Source organism: Centroberyx affinis, unplaced genomic scaffold (assembly GCF_046629955.1).
Source record: "Centroberyx affinis isolate AG114_WGS23_722 - 3 ecotype Tasmania unplaced genomic scaffold, CSIRO-AGI_Caff_v1 ptg006247l_1, whole genome shotgun sequence".
Taxonomy (NCBI): Eukaryota; Metazoa; Chordata; class Actinopteri; order Beryciformes; family Berycidae; genus Centroberyx; species Centroberyx affinis.
The window spans coordinates 209977-230653 of NW_027283179.1; the positions used below are offsets into that span (position 1 = coordinate 209977).

Genomic DNA, 20677 nt, shown 5'->3' on the forward strand with positions numbered 1-20677 from the left:
AACGGTGTCAGGAGCCACGTCTAGAACCGTCGCCAGGTCCCGAAGCTCGATCGGGCCTTTATTCTGAGAGTGCTGCTCCTGCTGGATGTTGAAGGAGTTCTGCACAGAGGGATTCTCATGGACATTATCTATCTCATATCCTGGGAATGAAGAATATGCTAGTTTAGAGTATTGCAAATATAACATAAAACACCAAAAAGAAATTTAAGTGCAGTCAGCGAATCCCTAATGACCTTTAAGCCCAATATGAGCTATATGCCATTTCTGAAAAGGCCACGCCCACTTCACCAATCACAACCAAATTTTACATTTTGACTCATCCTTGTGCATTCAGCACGTATACCAAATTTCATGAAAAGTCATCTGCCAAATTTCATGACAATTGGACAGAGGATCAATGCGTTATGACCAATTTTGGACAGTTCACGCCTTTTTCCTTCAGTTCATTGCTTGATGGTAGCCATATTTTATATTGGATTTTGCTGGTTTGTAGTTACAAAGTGTACCTCAGCTCTCTCTCGAAGTCTACCAAATTTGGTGCTGAAAGGTCAAAAACTGAAAAAGCCTCAGGGAAAAAACATGTATTCCAAAAAATTCAAAATGGTGAAAATTCATTATGATGGACTTGGGTGGTCCAAGAGACAAATTTGTAGAGCAACGATAGCTGGATCAGCTTACCAAGCTTGATGTCAATTGGACTTATGTTGCGTGTGATATCGCCTTTAAAATTTTTAAAATGGCACGCTGCCCCCTCTGGCCAAAGTGCATGAAATTTGGTAAATCTGAAAAGCCTTTCCAGACAAGGCTGTCAATTTTTACAGATTTTACAAATGCACTTCAATATAAAATATGTTACTTATAGGCCACACCCATTTCCACTAACAATTTCACAGCATGGTATCATAGCACCCCCCATCAGGCCGATTGGGGTAATATTTGTTTGGTCAGTAAAGCAGAGTGTGTGTTCTCAGTAAAACTCTTCCCTGGATTATAAAGGTGAAACAGCTATTTGGAAATATGCTGCATGCCTGACTGAAAGTTCAATTATTGCGGTGATATTTGAAGTACTGCCTCTCAAGTAACACATTAACACTAGAAAGGCCGACTGACAGCTGTTTTGAATTTTTTAATTGACATACCACAGCTTTCAAAATGTCCCTCCATGACTCATCCTTGATCCACAAACCGGTGTTTAGAGTTTCTAAATATAGTATCTTCTTTTCTGAACCAGTATCTTCTTTTAAATCTCTATCCTTAAAACACATTTTTACTCGCTCCTACCTAACTGAAATCCTTGCTCCAAGACAGAAAGGGTGCAGGAACTATCTGACCTTGTTATATTCTTATCTTATCACTTCTAGATTGTGTTGTTTCATATTAGCCTAATCTGTATTGTAACTCTGTTTTGAAAGGTGCTATTCACAGCATTCCCATGATGTCACATGCATTTCCTACCAATATGGTGCTTTATCATACACACAGCTCAATACTTGTGGCTGCCGTTTGATTATTATTTTTAAATCACATGAGGAAATGGAAGTTAGAATTATATTTAACCCCAACAAACCTTTTAAAACAACAAAAGTCTGCACTAATAACACCTAGGACTGATGATAAATCAAATAAAATGTAAGTCTCTAGGCCTGTTGTACACAGAGGCTGCACCCATATCAACAAAACAGACTCTTACCATCCAGAAGTGCATTGTTGTTCTCTAAAATAGGTGTCTTCTCCTCTTTCCTCCAGGTAAAGCTCTTTGTCTTTTTCCTCCACATGGTTTCCTTCTTCAGTGTGAAGTGTGAATGCTTCAGCCGGTCTATGGTGTGAGCCATTGTTCTGCAGAGCTGTGTCTGCCTCTGAGCGGTGCTGCAGTATGAATCTCCAGTTCCGGGTTTCCATGACTTAATAGCCAGAGAAGGGAAACGAGGGGTTTTCCCATCGGGACAGAACTGGCTCTATTACTTTCACTTTCACCTTAGACAAGAAAGTTGTTTCATCGTGGTTGAGAGGAGTAATACAAGCAAATAGTAAACATGTTGTCCCCCACCAGTGATATAATTCCACCCTTGGGTCAGTCAGTGATTGCTGAGTGTAGGCCTACTTGAAATATGAGTGAAATTGTATAAGCATTTTGAGACAATGAAAGGACAGATTGACCATATATTTCTGTTGTCTACTCTCCTCAGAATTAGGCTTACAAGTTATATCTTGAAATGTAGCAACTGTAATTGTCCTGTTTTTACTCAATAGCCTACAGTACAAAATATAAGAACTACAATACGCAATAAATACAATCCGTACATTACACAATGTACACTACACTACAATTTATAATACAATATACAATATAACAGACAACACCAGGAGTGTGAGTGTTATGAATAATATAAATGCTAAATGATAAGTGATATATGGTATTGCACTGTAGGTAAGTGGTAATATGATATAAGTAGTCAACACTGACGGCACAGCGGTAGTGCAGTGATGAGTGCAGTAACAGTACAACAGTACAGTAACAGTACAACTGTACAATAACTACAGTGTCTTGTGGTTAGAGGTTTGCCCAAAAATTCTCCATTGACTCTCACTTCAACACATCAACCCAGTCTGATGTCTCCAAGTGTGTAGCGTGTGTAGGCTATTATGTTACCTATGATAAATTTAACTGTGTTGCTTTACCACTGAGTCCCCATTCATTGTCAATGGCGCCCCCTAGCGGCACAAAGTCAACGTTACAGTGTGACTAACTAACTAACGAACAAACGAACGGACGGAGACCGATCCATAGTCCCCCATTTGGTGGGGGACAACTAGTAATACTAATACAACTACTACTACTGCTACACTACTACTACGAATTATAATAATATATATATACTATATAATATATATAATAAATAGCATTTTTCAAAACAAAGCGCTTCACAATCATTGATTTCACCTGGAGACTCACAGAAGTGAAAGTTGTTGCATCATGGTTGGGAGGAGCAATAATAATAACAATAATGATAATAATGATAATAATCTTTATTTACTGTATATAGCTCTTTTCAAAACAAAGCTACAAACTGCTTCACAATCAAGAGAAATAAAAGACTGAACAAATGGCACAGAGCAATATAAAAAGAGAAGGACAATGAGTTAGAGCAGTGAAATAATATAAAAAAAGAAATAGAATTAAAAAAATAAAAAAAAAATAAAAAAATTAAAAAAATGGGGCGCCCTGGTGGCTCACCAAGTAGGGCACGTACCATTTGGCTCAGGCCTTCCCGCAGCGACCGGGGTTCGAATCCGACCCGTGGTCCTTTGCTGCATGTCCTCCCCTCGCTCTCTCTCCCATACCTTCCTGTCTCTCTCTCACTACATCTCTCAAATAAAGCATAAAATGCCAAAAATAAATCTTTAAAAAATAAATAAATAAATAAATAGTTCCAGCCACATGGATACAACAAATGGAATAAACAAGAATAAAATAACTAAGAGCCAGAGATTTTAAAAAGGCCTTACGATAAAAAGGAGTTTTAAAGAGTGATTTAAAAGATAATACTGTAATATTATGTTATATCATACAATAACACATGCAAAACACCAAAACCATGCAGCAGGGTTGAATGTAAACCTTGACTTTCAAAAATGACATTATGACCAATATCCACAACCTCAGGGCTTTATCATTTTACCAAAACACAAAGGATGATGCAACTCTCCCTTGTGATGATTGAAATGGAAGGGAAAGCACTTACAGGAAATGAAAAGCCAGGCAGAGTGAGTCACTGCTCCTCCCAGTACAGAGACTTAGATGAATTCAGATCTCACCTCATCTACACTAGTGGTATGAGACGACAAATTGTGCTACATCAGATCCGGTGTGTTGGTACTGGTCAGGAGTTGGCACTTCCTCCTGACTGCACCATGGTGAGAAAGGAGTTTCAGCATGGGAAAACACCTGCACTGCCCTGCACAGTCTGTTTTTGTTCTGTGTACATTTCTGATATTAAAAAAAAAAAAATGTTACCCTTTAATTATCCAACTTGGGAAATTCCCTTTTAGTCAGCTGAGAAGGCGTTGCTTATACAAATATGTTTGGTAAAAATTAAAGTGAGTCCAAAACTAGTCCAAGTAAAACTTAAAACGCATTAGCAGACACACAGAGTGATGCAAAATAGGTGCAGCACTGAAATAAAATTAAATAATTTAGATAATATGGTATTTTATTGATCTCTGCCCTTTGAACCTGACTTTCTCTGGCTGAAGCACTGTCTCTAACAACCTGACATATTTGTTGTTTTTACCTGAAGAAGTGACTGATGTTGCACACCCAGATTCAACTTAAATATATATACTGTATATATTAATGTCCTTAACATATATAGTTTTGATATCTTTACATGTTATAAAAAGGTATTTGGTGCATTCATCATAGTCATGGGCATCACACACACCCACTTGCATATTTGCAAGTGGGTGTGTGTGATGCTGCAACCACAAAGACACAAAGCTGTTGGGCAAGTATCAGGGATCTTCCCTTGAATTCTTTCTATCAGCCCTCCGGCTCGGCCGTTGGTTTTCATGCTGAGTATTCCCCAACTTTTCCAGGAGCAGATTTGACGTTTATGGTGCGTTTATGTGCTGGTGGGAATGTCCAACATCTGGGACTTCTAAGCTGGCTGCTAAACAGTGTTGCATTCATGTGGTAATTTGTTGGAAAATCAAATGCAGAAAACAAACAATAAACAAACACAGACGTCCTGCAGCTTAACAAGCCAATCTGATTAATTACATTCAAATAAATGGGTTAGTCTAGCTAACAACAAACTTGCAATATAGGTGCATCGGTGTGTGTGTGTGTTTTCTTACTGTTGACTGACACAAAGCTTAATTTTGTCACCTTATTTGAGAAGGTTAAAGGTTGCACTTTCTCTGAGTTTCTGACTTTGGACAGTGTCCATGTGAAATTTCCAAGTAGGAAAGTCATTTTTCTGATATATCTGATAGCACATGAACGCAAACATTTCAGAGGCAGAGCTACTCTGGAGGCAGAAATAATCTCATTGGTCGATTTAAACTTCAATGGGTGGAGCCAGAGTTACTCTGAACCCTTGGCAATGCATTCGTATTTAAATGACCTGTGGTCACAGGTGTGCATTTATCAGATCGGATCATTCTGATCCAGATACCACAGGATCAAGCTGACATTATCCAGATTTGTACTCTCCACACTATAACACTTGTTTTGAGTCGTAAACTGGTATTTAGTGGTATTTAGTTATGAAATACACGCTGGCCATACTGCCAACATTTAAGCACTAATGTGCCAGTGCCGTATTTATCTGACTAAACCTGCTCAGTGTTTATCTGACTAAACCTGCTCAGTGTTTATCTCAGTGTTTATTTTAGTGTTTATCTCAGTGTTTATCTCAGTGTATATCTCACTAAACGTGGCTCAGTTCGCCCTCCAGTGGTTAAAATGAGCAGCCGGTGTTCAATTGGAGATGCAGCTGTGTTCAGTTCAGGGACAACTGTCCTAAGATACGTCATTTTGTAAAACAAAAAGTTCCCTCCCTCAGTATAAAGGTAGATTTGAAACTCTCCACCTCGTTCCTCTTCTCCAACCCGGCCCAACCCCACACCCCGCTCTTCACGCCCACTGTATTGCATTTTTCAAATAGACAGAGAGAAACAAACTGGGAGCCAAAGGACTGTTTAAATCGACCTCTGTCTTGCCATCTGTTGGACAAATAATGTTACAACATGTTGCTAGGCCAAAAAGGCCTGAGTGAGCTGGATGAAAACGTGTGAAAGACATAAAATCTTAAAGACAAAATGCACAGTCTCAAATATTCAAAACAAAACTTTACATTTCTCAGCAAACTGCTTTCAATCATATTCAGTTGCATCACAATTTCTTGGTTATAATGCCCTTCACATCTCTAAAGGGCTGTAGCCTATCCCAGCATGCACTGGGTGGAAGGCCGGGAAACATAATATATGTAAAACTTCCATGGGAAACACCCTGGACAGGTCACCAGTCCATCACAGGGCGAACACACACACAGACAGACAAACTATCACACTCATTCTCACTTTCACATCTATGGGCAGCTTAGAGTTTAATTCACCTGATTTACAGGTTTTGGGAGGAAACACACACATGACGAAGGACCGGGGCAGAGATTCAGACCCCGGAGCTTCTTCATGTGGGGCCACAATGCTAAACACTGAGCCACCCAAACCAGAACTATCCAACCATCCAATCAGACGGAGCTTCCTGGTAAAAGGCCACGCCCCCTGGCCCTCCAGGTACTGAGTGGATCCAGCAGCCGCTTCACTTTAATCACCTGGACGGACTTCAGTGAGGAAGACGAGTTGGCTCTGACCCTGCAGCTTCACTGGCTGCTGCTGCTGGACCAGAGGATGCCGACAGCTTCACCTCTTCCCATCATGAAAAAGCAAGTGACATTTTCAGAAAATCAGAAAGTGCAAAGGGTTCATCAGGATGACGTCTTGCCGAGGTAAAGTCATATTTTAATGGTTGTGTGGTGAAACTCTGTATCCAATCATTTCACTTTTGTATCCAATCATTTCACTTCTGCTAATCATCTATTCTTGAAACATCAATGCATATTAAATTTTGTACTGCATTGATTAATCTGTATTTTCGAATATCTTTTCATTTAGTTTCAGCAATTAAGATAGGAAAGGTATGTCAATGAATAGAATAGAATAGAACAGAATAGAACAGAAGATGTGATCCTGATGTAGCGATGAAACCATTCAGACGAAGCTTGCTTTATGTTGCAGGTGCACAGGCTCACATGAGTCAAAGACGGGTGAGTTCAAATCATACAGAGTGACATTTTTCATGAGACAAACAAAAACAGCACAACAGAACAATTGATTACTCCCTTTGTGGTTTATTCAGCACATTGAATCCATTGTATCTTCTGTCTGTTTCATTGTCTTTCCCTGGTTAGGATTTCACATGTGCAAACTCTATCTCCTCGCTAAATAAACACAACAGGTCACTGTCCTGGCTGCTGTGAAACCCGAGTCCAACGGGGACACAGCGGCAGGAGGATATCAGTGGAAACCAGGGGGAAATCCTAAACCTGAGTCCGGCTCTGGGTCAGAATCGGGTTTGTGTCAGGAAGAGCGCTCACATGCCGATTTCTAATTAGAGAGTCTTTGGTTTGACTCGTTAACTCCAGTCCCAAAGTGTTTCAGACACAAGACAGGCAGGAAAATAAGGTTTTCATCCACCGGCTGTTGGTTTTGGCTCATGGGTTTCAAAATACAACAACACTTTCACAACTTTACCAGCCAAATATGACTTTTTGAAATGGAAGAGAACCTCTTGATGGTGGCTGGTTATCTGCCAAAATGGCTGGTAGAGTAGACAAACTGGTAGAGTAGACAAACCACCGGCTAAATTTACTAGTGTTTGGCTGGTGGCTGGTGTAAATTTTCCTTCATCAGTGTAAAAAATAATAACGAGATATCTGAAAATCAGTGAGAGATGATTAGCTCCAAGACTCCAGAAAAGTAAAAAGTACTTTACCCAAAAATAAGAAAACAATAAATAGACAAACAATAAAAGTACAAGACATAAATCCAAAACAGGGTACAGAAGTGCCATAGATAAGGTTGAATGTGTCTTGTATCTAATACTGAATCCAGTCCAGGACTCTCTCCCCTCTTTCCTGTCTCTCTGTACTGTCAACTGTCCATTAAAGCAGCAAAAATTATCAGTTAAACTCTTTGTTTGTTTTCTTCTCTCTGGTCAACAGCGTTGCTAGCAGCGAATGTGAGCTTCGATAACGGTTTGAAGATCCAGAGACTTCCAGCTGCAAGACATGAACCCCAACTCCAACATGTAACGACCGTACACATCCCCAAAACCATGACCGCAGCCCCGTTCCTGAAGGTAAACTATCATGTTATATGGCACTCTATTCTTTCCACACAGTTAAAGCAGCAATCCACAACATTTTCATATAAATAAATCTCAGTTTTGCTGCTCACCACACTACATAACAGAAGCTTTTAGACGATTAGCATATTTCTGGGCGCAGAAACCTAAAGAAAAGACTTTGTAACGATGGAGAACAACAACATAAAATGAACCAACTGTTGACAGCAGCTGAGCAAGTCTGAGTTCAGGCTCATGATAGATTCCAACTAGCTAAAAGCATGCTGGGTAGTGTAGTTCGGTAACACATTTTGTTGTTCGTGTAAATAATTCGGTAACACTTTACAATAAGGGTACACTAAGTTAAGGGTTAGTTAATGCTTAATTAACAGTTAACTAATGTGTAATTTACTAATGGTGTTCATGTTAACTAAGGTATTAATTTATACATTATTTAATAGTTTATAAAGATGACTATTAAATAATGTATAAATCAATACCTTAGTTAACATGAACACCATTAGTAAATGATTACCAGACACATTAGTTAACTGTTAATTAAGGGTTAGTTAATGCTTAATGTACCCTTATTGTAAAGTCTTGTGAAAATAATCCAAATGAGATGTGTTGATGCTTCCTACAACATATTCCAAAATCAAAGCCATATGCTTTTTAGATTGCTTATATGAAGTAAGCTCCCACACACTGACAGAGTAAAATCACTCCAGGCTGTCTGTCTGTCAGTCAGATGTGTGGGAACCCACTGAGTGACACGGTGTGAAACCCAGTAGTGAAACGTTACCTCTCTGTCCCGCAGCACACACAGCTGACTCCGGGTCAGAAGGAGTATCTGTACACCGTCGCAGCTTCCTGCAGCCAGGAGCACGTGCGCAACCTCATCAACCAACACTACCTGAACGTGCTGCACAGGTGCATCAGAGCAGGTCAGAGAACACAGCTGCAGTCTGTCCTTGTTGTATTTGTCCTTTCTTGGGACAACAGGAGGACTTTTTCCCCTCGTTTGCTAATTTTCCATGCCATAACATACACCTTTTTAATAATAAATGCCAAAAACATTTACATATTTTTTTTATTTTTAGGTATTTTTACATCAAATTACATTATTAATATTAATCTCCCTAACTGATCTCCTATTGGTTTGCACTTTTTAAATGAAAAACTATAAAATAAGGTTCAATTACCATGCTTTTATTTTGACGTGTGCATTGTTTTCTGGATGTAAAACTGCCATATGAGTGTTAAATAAAAACTTGAAACTTGAAACTATAACTAACTGGAAAACATATTTAATGGTGACCTCATCTTGTACCAGGAGGCGTAAATATAAATTCCAACCAATTAAACCATCACAGATTTTCTGCCGCTCTCTTTCTCTCCCTAACTGATCTCCCATTGGTTTGCACTTTTGAATGATCCCTCGCTGCGTTATGTCCCGCCTCAACATCCTGTTTCAATAGGAAATAGGAAGCAAGATGCTTTCAAAATGCTGCTTCATTGTGACTTTAAAGGGGCAAGTACGTTTTTTTTTTTTAAAGAAACAGAAATCTCGTTGAACCAAGCCTTCTCATTGCAGAAGCGTTCTCAAACTGTTTAAGATAAAAACATGATGGAGTTCAACAACATTAATTTAAATACCGTTTAAATTTCCAGACTTCCATTAGACGCATTGGACTGAACGTTTAGTTGAATTGAGTCGATGGTGTTGAATTGCAAGAGCAGAGTGTGAGATTTCCTTCACGTTTTAAATGGAAACTGACTAACTGCAGTGTAACCCATTAGATACTCTGCTGTGTGTCAGCACTGAGGGTCAATTCATGAATGAACTCATCAATTCCAATTAAACTGAGGAATTGGAATTTGAAAAAACCTACAGGAAACAAATTGGAATTGAACTGGAATTGGAATTCTGTGAAATTCCATGTTTTCTCACCACATATCTGAGATTACACGTAGTGTTATATATGATCAATACTGAATATCATAAAATGTTAAAAGTACGTTTAAGGTGGTATTTGATGCAGAACATGTAATGGTGAATGAATGAATGAATGAATTAATGAATTAATGAATGAATATTTTCGTGTCTGGTCATTTACATGAACCATCCCTCATGGAATATTCAGACACATTAACTAACAACAAACCAAACATTCTGGCATGTTAACCCACCATCATCTAACAGCACAGTACATAGATATCATCCAAACATAAATATAAACATAAACAAAAACATAAACATCATCCAAACATAAACATAAACATAAACCTCCCACAAATAACGCTCCAGGAGATATCCCACAATGGAAAAACAGCAAATATACAAACATACATAATGGTAATCCATACATTATGATTGAATCTATTTTATTTGTTGAACTGTCTTTTATTTGATTCATAATGTTTGATTTAGAATGTTTAGCGGAAGTGGGATTTCATGGAATTTAATGGAATTCAGTTCTGTTTCCTGTCATTCCAATTCAGTTCACATTGTGTTTCCTTACAACTGGGTGACATTCACACTCCAGGAGTTGAATTGGAATTTACCATGCGTTCTCAATTCAACTCATGAATGAACTCTGCTCTGTTTATCTCGGCTCTGTTTGTAGGCTACGACCCCGACAGAGACGACTTTGTTGTGAGTCCAGAAGTTGAAACCACACCGGAAAACGAAGAGAGTGAACAACCTCAATCAAAACTTCCTGACAGGGCAAAACGCCAGGGGAAGATAAACACTGGTGCAAGGAATCCTGGGAAACCCATTCTCCCAAAAATCCCAACCAGACAAATCAGGTAAAGTAAGTAAAAATGTCAATATATATTTACATAGACTTCATTTCTTCAACAGTATGAATCCATTTTGGAAAGTATTTCCCCTCAAATTCATCATTCTATGTCTATATATAAAAGCATTTTCTTTATCCAAGGGCTGAAGTTGCATTTTATCACCTGAAAAGCAGTAAAATGTGTTTTAATCAGAGGTGGAAAGTAACTAAGTACATTTACTCGAATACTGTACTTACGTACAATTTTGAGGTACTTGTACTTTACTTGAGTATTACCATTTTATGCTACTTTATACTTCTACTCAACTACATTTCAGAGGGAAATATTGTACTTTTTACTCCACTACCTTTATTTAATAACTTAAATTACTAGTTACTTTTCAGATTCAGATTATGAATACAAAATATAATCAACAAATTAATTGTGATTTATTATTATAGATTACTGTAAGCTACCTAGCAGTATATAAAGTAGTGGAAATCAGCCCCACCTTTTCCAGCTGCAACATTAAAGTGATGCTTACACATTAATGCATCAATAATTATAATTCAATAATATAATATATACTGTATTATTCTGAAATGGGCCATTCTGCATAATGAGTACTTTTACTTTTGTTGCTTTAAGTGCATTTTGATGCTAATACTTTTGGACTTTTACTTAAGTAACATTTTGAATGCAGGACTTTTACTTGTAACAGAGTATTTTTATACTCTGGTATTTCTACTTTTACTTAAGTAAAAGACCTGAGTACTTCTTCCACCACTGGTTTTAATTTTACGTCACCGATCATTCTGTAAGACCGGGTGTCACTTTGAGTCGAGTGGCGTGTATCTCACATCGCAAAAAAACTTTATATAGAAATTTTGGGCTCATGTAACACTCCAGTCTGTGTTTAATCTCTCAGGCCTTCGACCACATCAGCATCAAAACAGAGAAAGTCGAAGAAACACACAACAAAGGTGCCAACTTTGAAAAGAAGTCCAAGAAGTGAGTCAGTAAAATGTTCTTAGTAGGACTATATTATCCAGTGTTGCCTAAAACCACTTTAATATCATTTTAGGCTGGAAAAATTTGGCTAATCTTTTAAGTCACTGCTTCAAATACAACTTTGAAGACAAGCTTCTATGCAATCTGTGTTTATTATTCCTAATTTCTCTAATTCTACCTATTTATTGTCATTGCATTTGTATGTCTAACTGGATTTTATTTTATTTTATGTTGATTAATGTCATTTTTTTTGGTCCATTTGTCTCCAGGATCCAGGATGGAGCTGCTGGAGGAGGAAGAGGGCGAACCGGACGACTCTCTGAGCGAATGCTTCAGTTTGCTCTCTATGGGGGAAGACGACGACATGTTCTCAGATTTATGACATTTCTACTGAAATTTCTGTCTCTCTGGACTGGAGTTGTCATAATGAGATCTTATGTTATTATAACCTGAGATTAGTGGTCAATGGGTATGTTTTCCTTCCATTTTCAGACCTCCAGTGAAAGTAAATGAGGTTTTGACTCTGATGAAGGCGCAGGGTGCGTTGAAAGTTGTTTGCACTCAATAAATTAAATATATAATAGAAACAGTGCGCTCCGGTACTTCCTTTGGGTTAGTCTGTGTGAAGAGGCCCAGAGACTCGCTCCTGTTTTCCCTGTTTGGAGAGGCTGAAGAGTGTGAAACTTCCTTTATTACATGGAAGTAAATGAGCCTCTTAAAGCGGTCGTAGATAAATAATTGATAATTTTCATGAAACTAGGGAGCTTTTTGAAGCAGAATATGCACATATATCTGAATTAACATGTAGAACTATAATCTTAATTTTTGCCTGTGGTACCTGGTGTTAATCCTCAAGACGACAAAATGATGTGAAACAAAGTCACTAGAAAACAACATCTTAAAACACACAATGCATTATCTAAAGAGTCGAGAGAGTAAAGATAGTGAATGGCAGCTCAGTTTATGTATTGACTAGATGATCACACACACACACACACACACACACACACACACACACACGCCGTGTACCTTGTTGTAGTTGTTGGGAATCATCTGCATTGGGCAGCTTTGTACTTTGGCGGCCCCAAGTGGCAGCGAGAGATAACTGATTGAAGTCTTGAAAGTTTGAAGGACTTCATTACCCAGAAGTCCTGTCACATGACGTCAGTAATGCTGCGTTCACCGTTATATTGGAGGAAGCTGAACAACGGGATCTTGTTTCTACAAATTGGAAGCGTTCACGTGTTTAACTCGTTGGAACGGCCACATCCAAAATAATTTTTATATTTTTATGACTTTAAAATTAACCATACACGAACAGCAGCAGATATTTCTTACTTTTCATAAGAAGGGGTTTATTGTATAATTGTGAATAGAACTGATAATTTATATTTTTATTACATTTGACTGTCAACATCAGTGGATTCTCTGCTATAAAGACCTAAATCTCTTCTTCTTAGTGTCTGGTGGAGGAGAAGAGGTTCAGTCCATCTCTCTCTCTGGAGGGAGCGCTCTCTTGCTTGCTGCTGTTTAGGAGGAACTTTTGTATTTTGCTTGTAACTTTCTGTCCATCACCTCCTGTGTGCCTGGAGGATTTCCTGCCAGTGTCCAAACCCGACAGCAGGATTTCATTTAGTGCAACTTGAAGGTTGTGAGGCTTAAATTCTCAACATGTTTCTAATGCAACATGTTTCAGCTGGTACGAACTGGTTTTGGAAAGACCCAGTCCAAGGAGATCAGGCTGGCAAAACCAACATCTATTTTTAAAAAAGACATTAGTTGCCTTTATGGTTTTGTTTCTACTGTATTGTGTCCCATTCTTTGCATTCTTTAATTTTCTATTTTTATGGTTTTGTTTTGTACTCTTTTGTGCACTGGTATTCATTTACTTATTTATTATTTTTAATGTCTTTTCATTTTCCTGACAGTGATGTCCTTTGCTATATAAGTGTTACACGAACTGTAGTTTATTTCCACTTTGTGTATCATTGGGAGTTAAAAACAGACAATTTTCCATAATAAACTGAACATGATCTGCCTCTGCTACTTCAGTCACAATATTATCAATTATGTATATACATTCATATCGTGCTACAGACACAATTTACACAACCACATAAGCACAGGAATTATAATTATCAATGCAATTTAAGGAAAAAAACAAAACAACTGATGAGTGAAATTAGAAGTTTATTTTGGGAAATAAATGACTGAAAGAAGGCCGACTACATCAAACTAAAGGCCTGCGGGTTACATGTACTGGACATGACAAGGGGGGAAAAATAAAAAATAAATGGCACCAAATATTTCTTTTGATTACAAATACATGTGACATTATTGCATTCTCTAAAGTTACCAAATGATAGCTTGGATACAAGCAAGCGTTGATAACATATAAACGATATAATACATACTTATTTTTTTTTTTTTAGAGTTAAGTTAGCAAACAGTTTGTTACAGCATTAACTTTGTGGTGACGGGGCTGCGGCCCGCGGTGGAAAGGAATGAAACAATACGCAGAGCCGAGGAGGGACCCTAACCCCCCCCCTCCCTCCCTCCCTCCCTCCCCTCTCCTCTCCTCTTCCTCACCCACCTCCCCCTCCCTCCCTCCCCCTTCACACCCACCCTTTAAGATTTCTTGTACTCGATTCTCTCCACCTTGACGTCGTCTCCGATGAGCTGGTAAACGTACGTCACCACAGTCGACGCCTGGATGTCCATTAATACAAAAGAGGGGATGATGTTGCTGTGAGGAGAGAGGTGAGAATTATATTTAGGTTAGATAATTCCTAATACTTCAGCTCATACATAATCGTTCTACGGCTACAAGAATACCAAGCCCCTAACCTTTGACCTGCTTACTCCTGGTTGCTTGTGATTTTAGTGATTTAGAAACTGAATCTCTTTCTGCTGTTGCATTTGCTGTATGTCGCTCTGGATATCAGTAAAGTGTCTACAATGTAAAATGGATATTTTAATGTCCTCGGTGAGGCAGTTCATTCTGCAGCATAGGCTGGGTTCACACATGCTCAGAAGATCTGATCTTTAACTATGTGGTCTAAATCTGATCTGGGAAGATCAGCGGTCTGTGCCACAACGCATCAGAAATCCAATTTCTTCTTCATATGTAGCCACAGAAGCAAGGTGAAAATCACCTTGAAGAAAAAACTTCAGATTAACTTATGAATCACTACCACTTGCTGTGAGCTAGAGCAACCACAAAATATACAATGCTGCCTTAAAGCAAATAGTGAGTGAATCCTTAATATTTGTGGATCAATATGTATAACCTACTGTTTATTGTGTGTGTTGCACTATATGTGAGGCCTTATACCATGTGTGTCAGTACTGTGTTACTGTCAATATCCAATATGTCTGTTTATTCCTCTGCATTTATATATTTAAGGTACTTGGCAAATAAAGGCTGTGTTCACACTGCAGCTGAAATTGTAATTTTCCCCTCACATGACACAGATCTGATGTTTCCTAATGAGTGTGAACAACAAAAAGTCACAGTTTTTAAATTCTGATCTGGACTACAAAATCGGATCCTGAAGCATGCGACCTACATGTGACTTGTTAATTTGAGCGATTAAATTGGAATATGTCAGTGTTAGACACCACAATGGAAAGAAAGAGAAATCTGATTGGTATTTGGGGAACTTGAAGGCACATACTGTAACTGAAATGTGTTGGAAACAAGTGGGAGACGTGTTGGCACAAAAACAGATGTGATATCTTTCATTATTGTTACTCTGTGCCTGCTTCTCTTTTCGACATCTCTATCAGTTCATATTGATACTGGATATGGGTTACACTGAAGAATAGATATGAACAGTCATCCAAAAAAAACAAAAAATCAGACATAAGCAAAAAGCGAACAGTGAAAAGGGCTCCTCTACCTTTCCAGTGCGTTGTAGGCTCCGGTGGCAGAACCAGGGTTGATGTAGAACTTGTTCTCGTTCTCGAAGGCCTCGAACTTGTGTGTGTGCCCGGAGATGAGGATGTCGACGTCCAGCTGCCTCTGCAGCAGCGCCAGGCTGGCCATGTCGCCCCAGGGGATCACCTGGTGGCCGTGGATCAGACCGATCTTGAACTGGCCCACCGTCACCACCTTCTGCTCCGGGTAGTTCAGGTTCTGCAGGGGGCAAGAGGGGAGAATGTTGTAATCCATCTGACTGTTCTTCAGTTGCATTAATGTTCTCCACCGTGTGCCATCGAGGCCCAAAGCTACAGGTTTTCACTTCAACCAAACACTACAGCAGTTGATTTCATCGATCTACTCACCTTCAACCACAGAGGAGGAACTAATCAGAGAAATCAACTGCTGTAGTGTTTGGTTGGAATGAAAACCTGCACACTCTCGGGCTTCGAAGGCACATGCGTGAGAAATACTGCATTAACAGGTGTCAGTACTCAAATGTGATCATTTCTAAAAGTTGTGAACTAGGTGGGTAAAAGTTAATTTGCAAAGAGGGAGTAATAACAAGTTCATTACACTGCGATCAGTCTAGGTCACTGGCGATGGCTCGATTCCATTCATCCTTGTAATTAAATATTTTGTTGTGTAATTTATTAGTTTTTGTATTGTTTTGAGTTGAGAACTTCTTATTGTAAAATTCTGTAAAATTCAGCAGGACTGGGTGGTACAGTATTGAGACGTAGGGGAGCTTCGAGACTGGTCAGTGGCTACTTAATAAGCAACTAAAATATCCCTCTTTGCACTCAGACAGCCAGCCCAATTCCTATGATAATGCATTCTCTGTTCTCGTGTGTCTCGTTTTTCATATTTGTTCTTGGTCAACAGAATTTCCTTCTTTGGGCTAGTACAAACAAACAAACATGAAGGGATTATGGAAATTAACAGGAAAAAAGCAGCAAAGACATGTATATATAGGGGAAGCACACAGGTGTTCTTCCTTTAAAGGCAGTGCCTTCTTTATGTTTGGGAGGTATTTTTTTAAGAGCTGTTCTATCGAGTATAAACACACACAGACCTCGTCAAAGTCTCCTCTGACTATGTGGACGTCTCCAGCGAGGGTCTTCAGGTAGTCATAGCTCTCCTTGGTGCAGAGGTTTCCCGTGCAGAGAATGTGCTGGATCTTCCCCGGGACCAACAGCTTCTTGAACTTGGCTGGCAGGGTGTTGCACCGGTGGGGGATGTGCAGGTCACCTAACACCAGGACCAACTGACGGCATCGCACAGACACACAGGTCAGTTAGTAAACCACCAGCGAAGCCTGGGACAGTTAGCCTGTACAGTTAGACCATGTTGTTGTAGCATGTAAACGGTGAAAAAAGGAGGGGGCCTAGGATAGAACCCTGCTGTACACAGAATCCACCAGGACTATTTTACACCTTGGTTAGTGTTATTGTTTCATGTTTGAGAAAAACAAGATTTTAGCTAGTTTGATGTTACTACACACAAACAATAGCCAAGTCCAGACCACTGCAATACAGTAGATAATGCAAAAATGTCATCAACGCAAACCAAAATTAAATTCATACAGTTCATAGGGAGATTTTAACTGGTGAATAAGCAATGGATGTAAGCGAAAAGCATAAGGGCTCTGGGATATTGAGTGTCTGAATTCAAACTGGGTCACAAAGAATGTGAGAACAACTGAATATCCAAGTAATGACATGATGACATCATGAAAATATGATCATCACCAATGGGGAACAGATTAATTTTAGACACTCGATATCTGGTGTAGGACATAAGAGAGATAATCCTATTTTCACACAACACAAGGGATCAATAAAGATAAACATCCACAAACCTGAGGCTCCATATTAAACATAAAACCCATGAATAACCTAATCGCTCCTATCAGGGCTGAAATAATTACCAGCCAGCAGCCAAATGCTGGTAAATATTGGTTAGTATGTTTGTCTACTCTGACAGACAGTCTGGCAGGTAACAAACCATCATTTGGAGATCCTATCCTACGCCAAAAATCTGTTTGGCTGATAAAACGGTGAAAATAGCTGGTGATTTTTTTTAGATGAACCAGCAACTGTACATCCAAAGTTAAAGGGGCCCTATTATAGGAATTCTAATTTTCCTCTATTTATATACTGTACATATGTGATCAAAAATGCTAAAGACACTGTTAAAAAATGTATTTGTTTGAGTGGATAAATCTAAAGTTATTGCATTTTCAAAAATGCATCCTTTTTTTCCAGGCAGTTTCAGATTAACTCCAGGAAATGTTTCACAACTGGAATTGGTCCTGATTGGCTCCCTCACTAAAGAATTACTGAAATCCATCCAATCGGGCCATTTGAAGTAGAGGAGCTGCTGCTGTCGGGCCTGTAAGGACTTTTAATTAATACAATAAATACCCTTTTAAATTTGCAAAACATCATCAGAACATTACTCTTATCCTGAGCCATAGTGTATTTGAAAACTGAACAATATGGGATCTTTAAATTTCCTACACTGGCTTCTATTGTGGATTATTTTGGGTAAATGAGGAGTTCATTATAATTATTATTATTATTTAGGATCATAGCTGAGTGCAGATACAGTTAAAGCATCAACGCCTACCAAGCACAACATCACCGCACTGCAGTTACTGTATCAGCAGCCGTTGGTATGGTGCTGTGTGACCCAGTAAGAACAAACCTCCACCTCTGTGCCGTCCCAATCCCAACCGTCCCAACCCCAACCCCAACCCCACGTTAGTGTGCAAGGCAGGAGAGCGAGCAGAGAACAGGGATCCAACACAGAGCGAGGGCAACTTACCCGGTGACCAGCCTGGTTGATTGGAGACAGGCAAGGAGGGGTGGGAGGAGAGCGGGTGAGAGAGGGAGGAAGGCGGGGTGTGCGTGGAGAGAACGACATGAGGCATGATCAAAGAAAAAATTAAGACAAGAAAAACAGTTGGGACAAGAGGGGAAAACTGAAATTAGAAATTAAAAAAAAAAAGTGAATGGATTAAGTAGACAGATTTTAATCATTCCGAACACATAAGAAAAGTTAAATGACAATGTGGTTAAATCAACTGTTAATGGTTGCTGGTTAGTGATTACAATAAAGCAAATGTATGGTGTTCGCCTGAGTGAGAAGGAATTAATGCAAAACCATGTGGTGAAGCAGATTGAAGTACTGTTTGCATCCAGTTATAATCAATCAGCTAACTAAGTTAAAACAGTGTAAAAATATGCTTTCTTAACAAATACCTCGCCCCAACCTGCTGTGCATCTTGTGATAATATATTTGTGTAGCTGTTTGTGTGTACAGTACAGTAAGACAGAGAGAAGTTAGAGAGAAATAGAGAGAGAGAATGAATGAATGAATGAGTGAGTGAATGAATCAGTAATTCTAGTCGTGACAGGGAAAAAGGTGTTTTGCCTAACCAGTTGACTATACTTAAATCTCAGTTATAGTATCGGTTAATAATTAGGGGATAAACGTCAACCCTGTTGCACAGTAAAGTGACTGACAGGAAAAAAAAGAATAGCTGTTAGCCTGTTAGCCTAGCTAGCTAACTGGTTGGGAAGCAGCAAAAAGTCAAAATCGTGTGTTTTTAATCCAACAAACAATAAAAAATGGTTGATGAACATAAACGACAAACTGAAAAGACCACCGTGCAAATGAAAAGAGTGATTTCAGGGGTGCTTGAAGCTTGTTGCATCGCATTTTTGTGACTACTACTCAGCTGTCATGTGACCGTTGATCCATCTCGGAATGGTGCTCTACTTGGTTTGCTAACCTGAAATAAAGCCCTAAAATTGAGCCTCTCCGGCCGTGCTGAAGACTCGTGGGCACTTTTCATTAAATCAGCAACTAGTCTCAGCAACGTCATGCAACCAAAGTGCTCGAAACGCCGCCTGTAAATAGGGGAAAACAGGGCCTTTTCGCCATTTCATACTCACCATCTTCTATTTTGCTGTTTCTGCTAGTCAAGTTCAGGAAGCGTCTACGCACGTACAGCGTCAACACCCCAGCCAATGAAAAAACAGAACGCATTCAGTAGGAGTATCTGTCAAACTCACAGGCGATAATAGATGTTTAACTTCCTGTTTGGCGATGTTGCTTTCATAATAAAAGCGAGGAAACGTTCTAAAACGAATTGGGAGAGGAGTGCAGCAAAAAAATCCTATACAAATATACAGTTGAATCCCCTAGATTGAACATAAACTGTAGTATAGATACAAAAGAGATAATATGGTATTATGGTTAATAGTATTTTCTGATTTCAAATAGTATTTCTGACTTTAAAGGACCTTGCAAAAGGGCTAGACAGATGTATTTCACGACTGTAACGAAACGTGTACAAAACTACTACATGTACTATGATAAACAAGTAAATTTAAGGCCATTGACACATGGCGGTCTGTGCTGGTGGCCTTGTAAGGAAATAGGAGCTACAAATGCACAGACTCATTAAAGTTCAAACAGGCGGCATAGATAGGATTGCAAAAAGCTGTAGAAACAAGACCAATACCAGACTGCTTGGAAAGATGTTAATACTGCTGTCCTACTCTTCTATTCCTCATATTACCTCACAGATAATATTCAAATTAAGGCCACATTTTTAATGCAGCAAACTCACTATTTTCTGACAGCAAATGTCTTTTCCAAGTTCTTTTGGGCTGTTTGTGTCTTGAACTTACAGTATATGCTGTATTGACATCGATTTTGTCAACTGCTGGCTGCAGTAAAAAGCCAGAAGAATTAATTGCAATGATGCAATGGGCTTAAATGCACTTGTTTCTGATGATTCATCCTTACAAGTTGTTTGGTATGAGTTTGTGTTTGAGTCTTTGTTTTTTGTGTTTAGCTCTTTGCTTGCTGAATACATGTATGCTCTCTTTGTACATGAGTTGTAGCTATGTATGTATTTATATATCAGCTGAGAAAACAATTGACCTTTAATTTACCACAGTTGCCCATTAAATATTTTCAATCTTTTACCCTTGGTACTTTTTGGCTTTTATTTTCAAATAAATCATCCCACCGGA

At 38.9% G+C, this 20677-nt stretch overlaps 1 protein-coding gene across 1 annotated transcript; it reads right to left on the reverse strand.

Annotated features, from left to right (window-relative positions):
- Positions 1–14312: 14312 nt before the first annotated feature.
- On the reverse strand, positions 14313–19627 carry vps29 (VPS29 retromer complex component). Its single transcript, XM_071512360.1, has 4 exons — positions 19589–19627; positions 16702–16893; positions 15607–15842; positions 14313–14450 (listed from the first exon to the last, which is right to left on the reverse strand). The coding sequence occupies exons 1-4, from the start codon at positions 19589–19591 to the stop codon at positions 14333–14335; spliced, it is 549 nt and encodes a 182-aa protein (XP_071368461.1). The 5' UTR covers positions 19592–19627; the 3' UTR covers positions 14313–14332.
- Between the last annotated feature and the right edge of the window lie 1050 nt (positions 19628–20677).

Coding starts and splice junctions, on each gene's coding strand:
- vps29 (XM_071512360.1), bottom strand. Junction 15,843..16,701: donor TCAGAGGAGACTTTGACGAG/GTCTGTGTGTGT, acceptor TGCCCCCTGCAG/AACCTGAACTACCCGGAGCA. Junction 14,451..15,606: donor GCCTACAACGCACTGGAAAG/GTAGAGGAGCCC, acceptor CTCTCCTCACAG/CAACATCATCCCCTCTTTTG.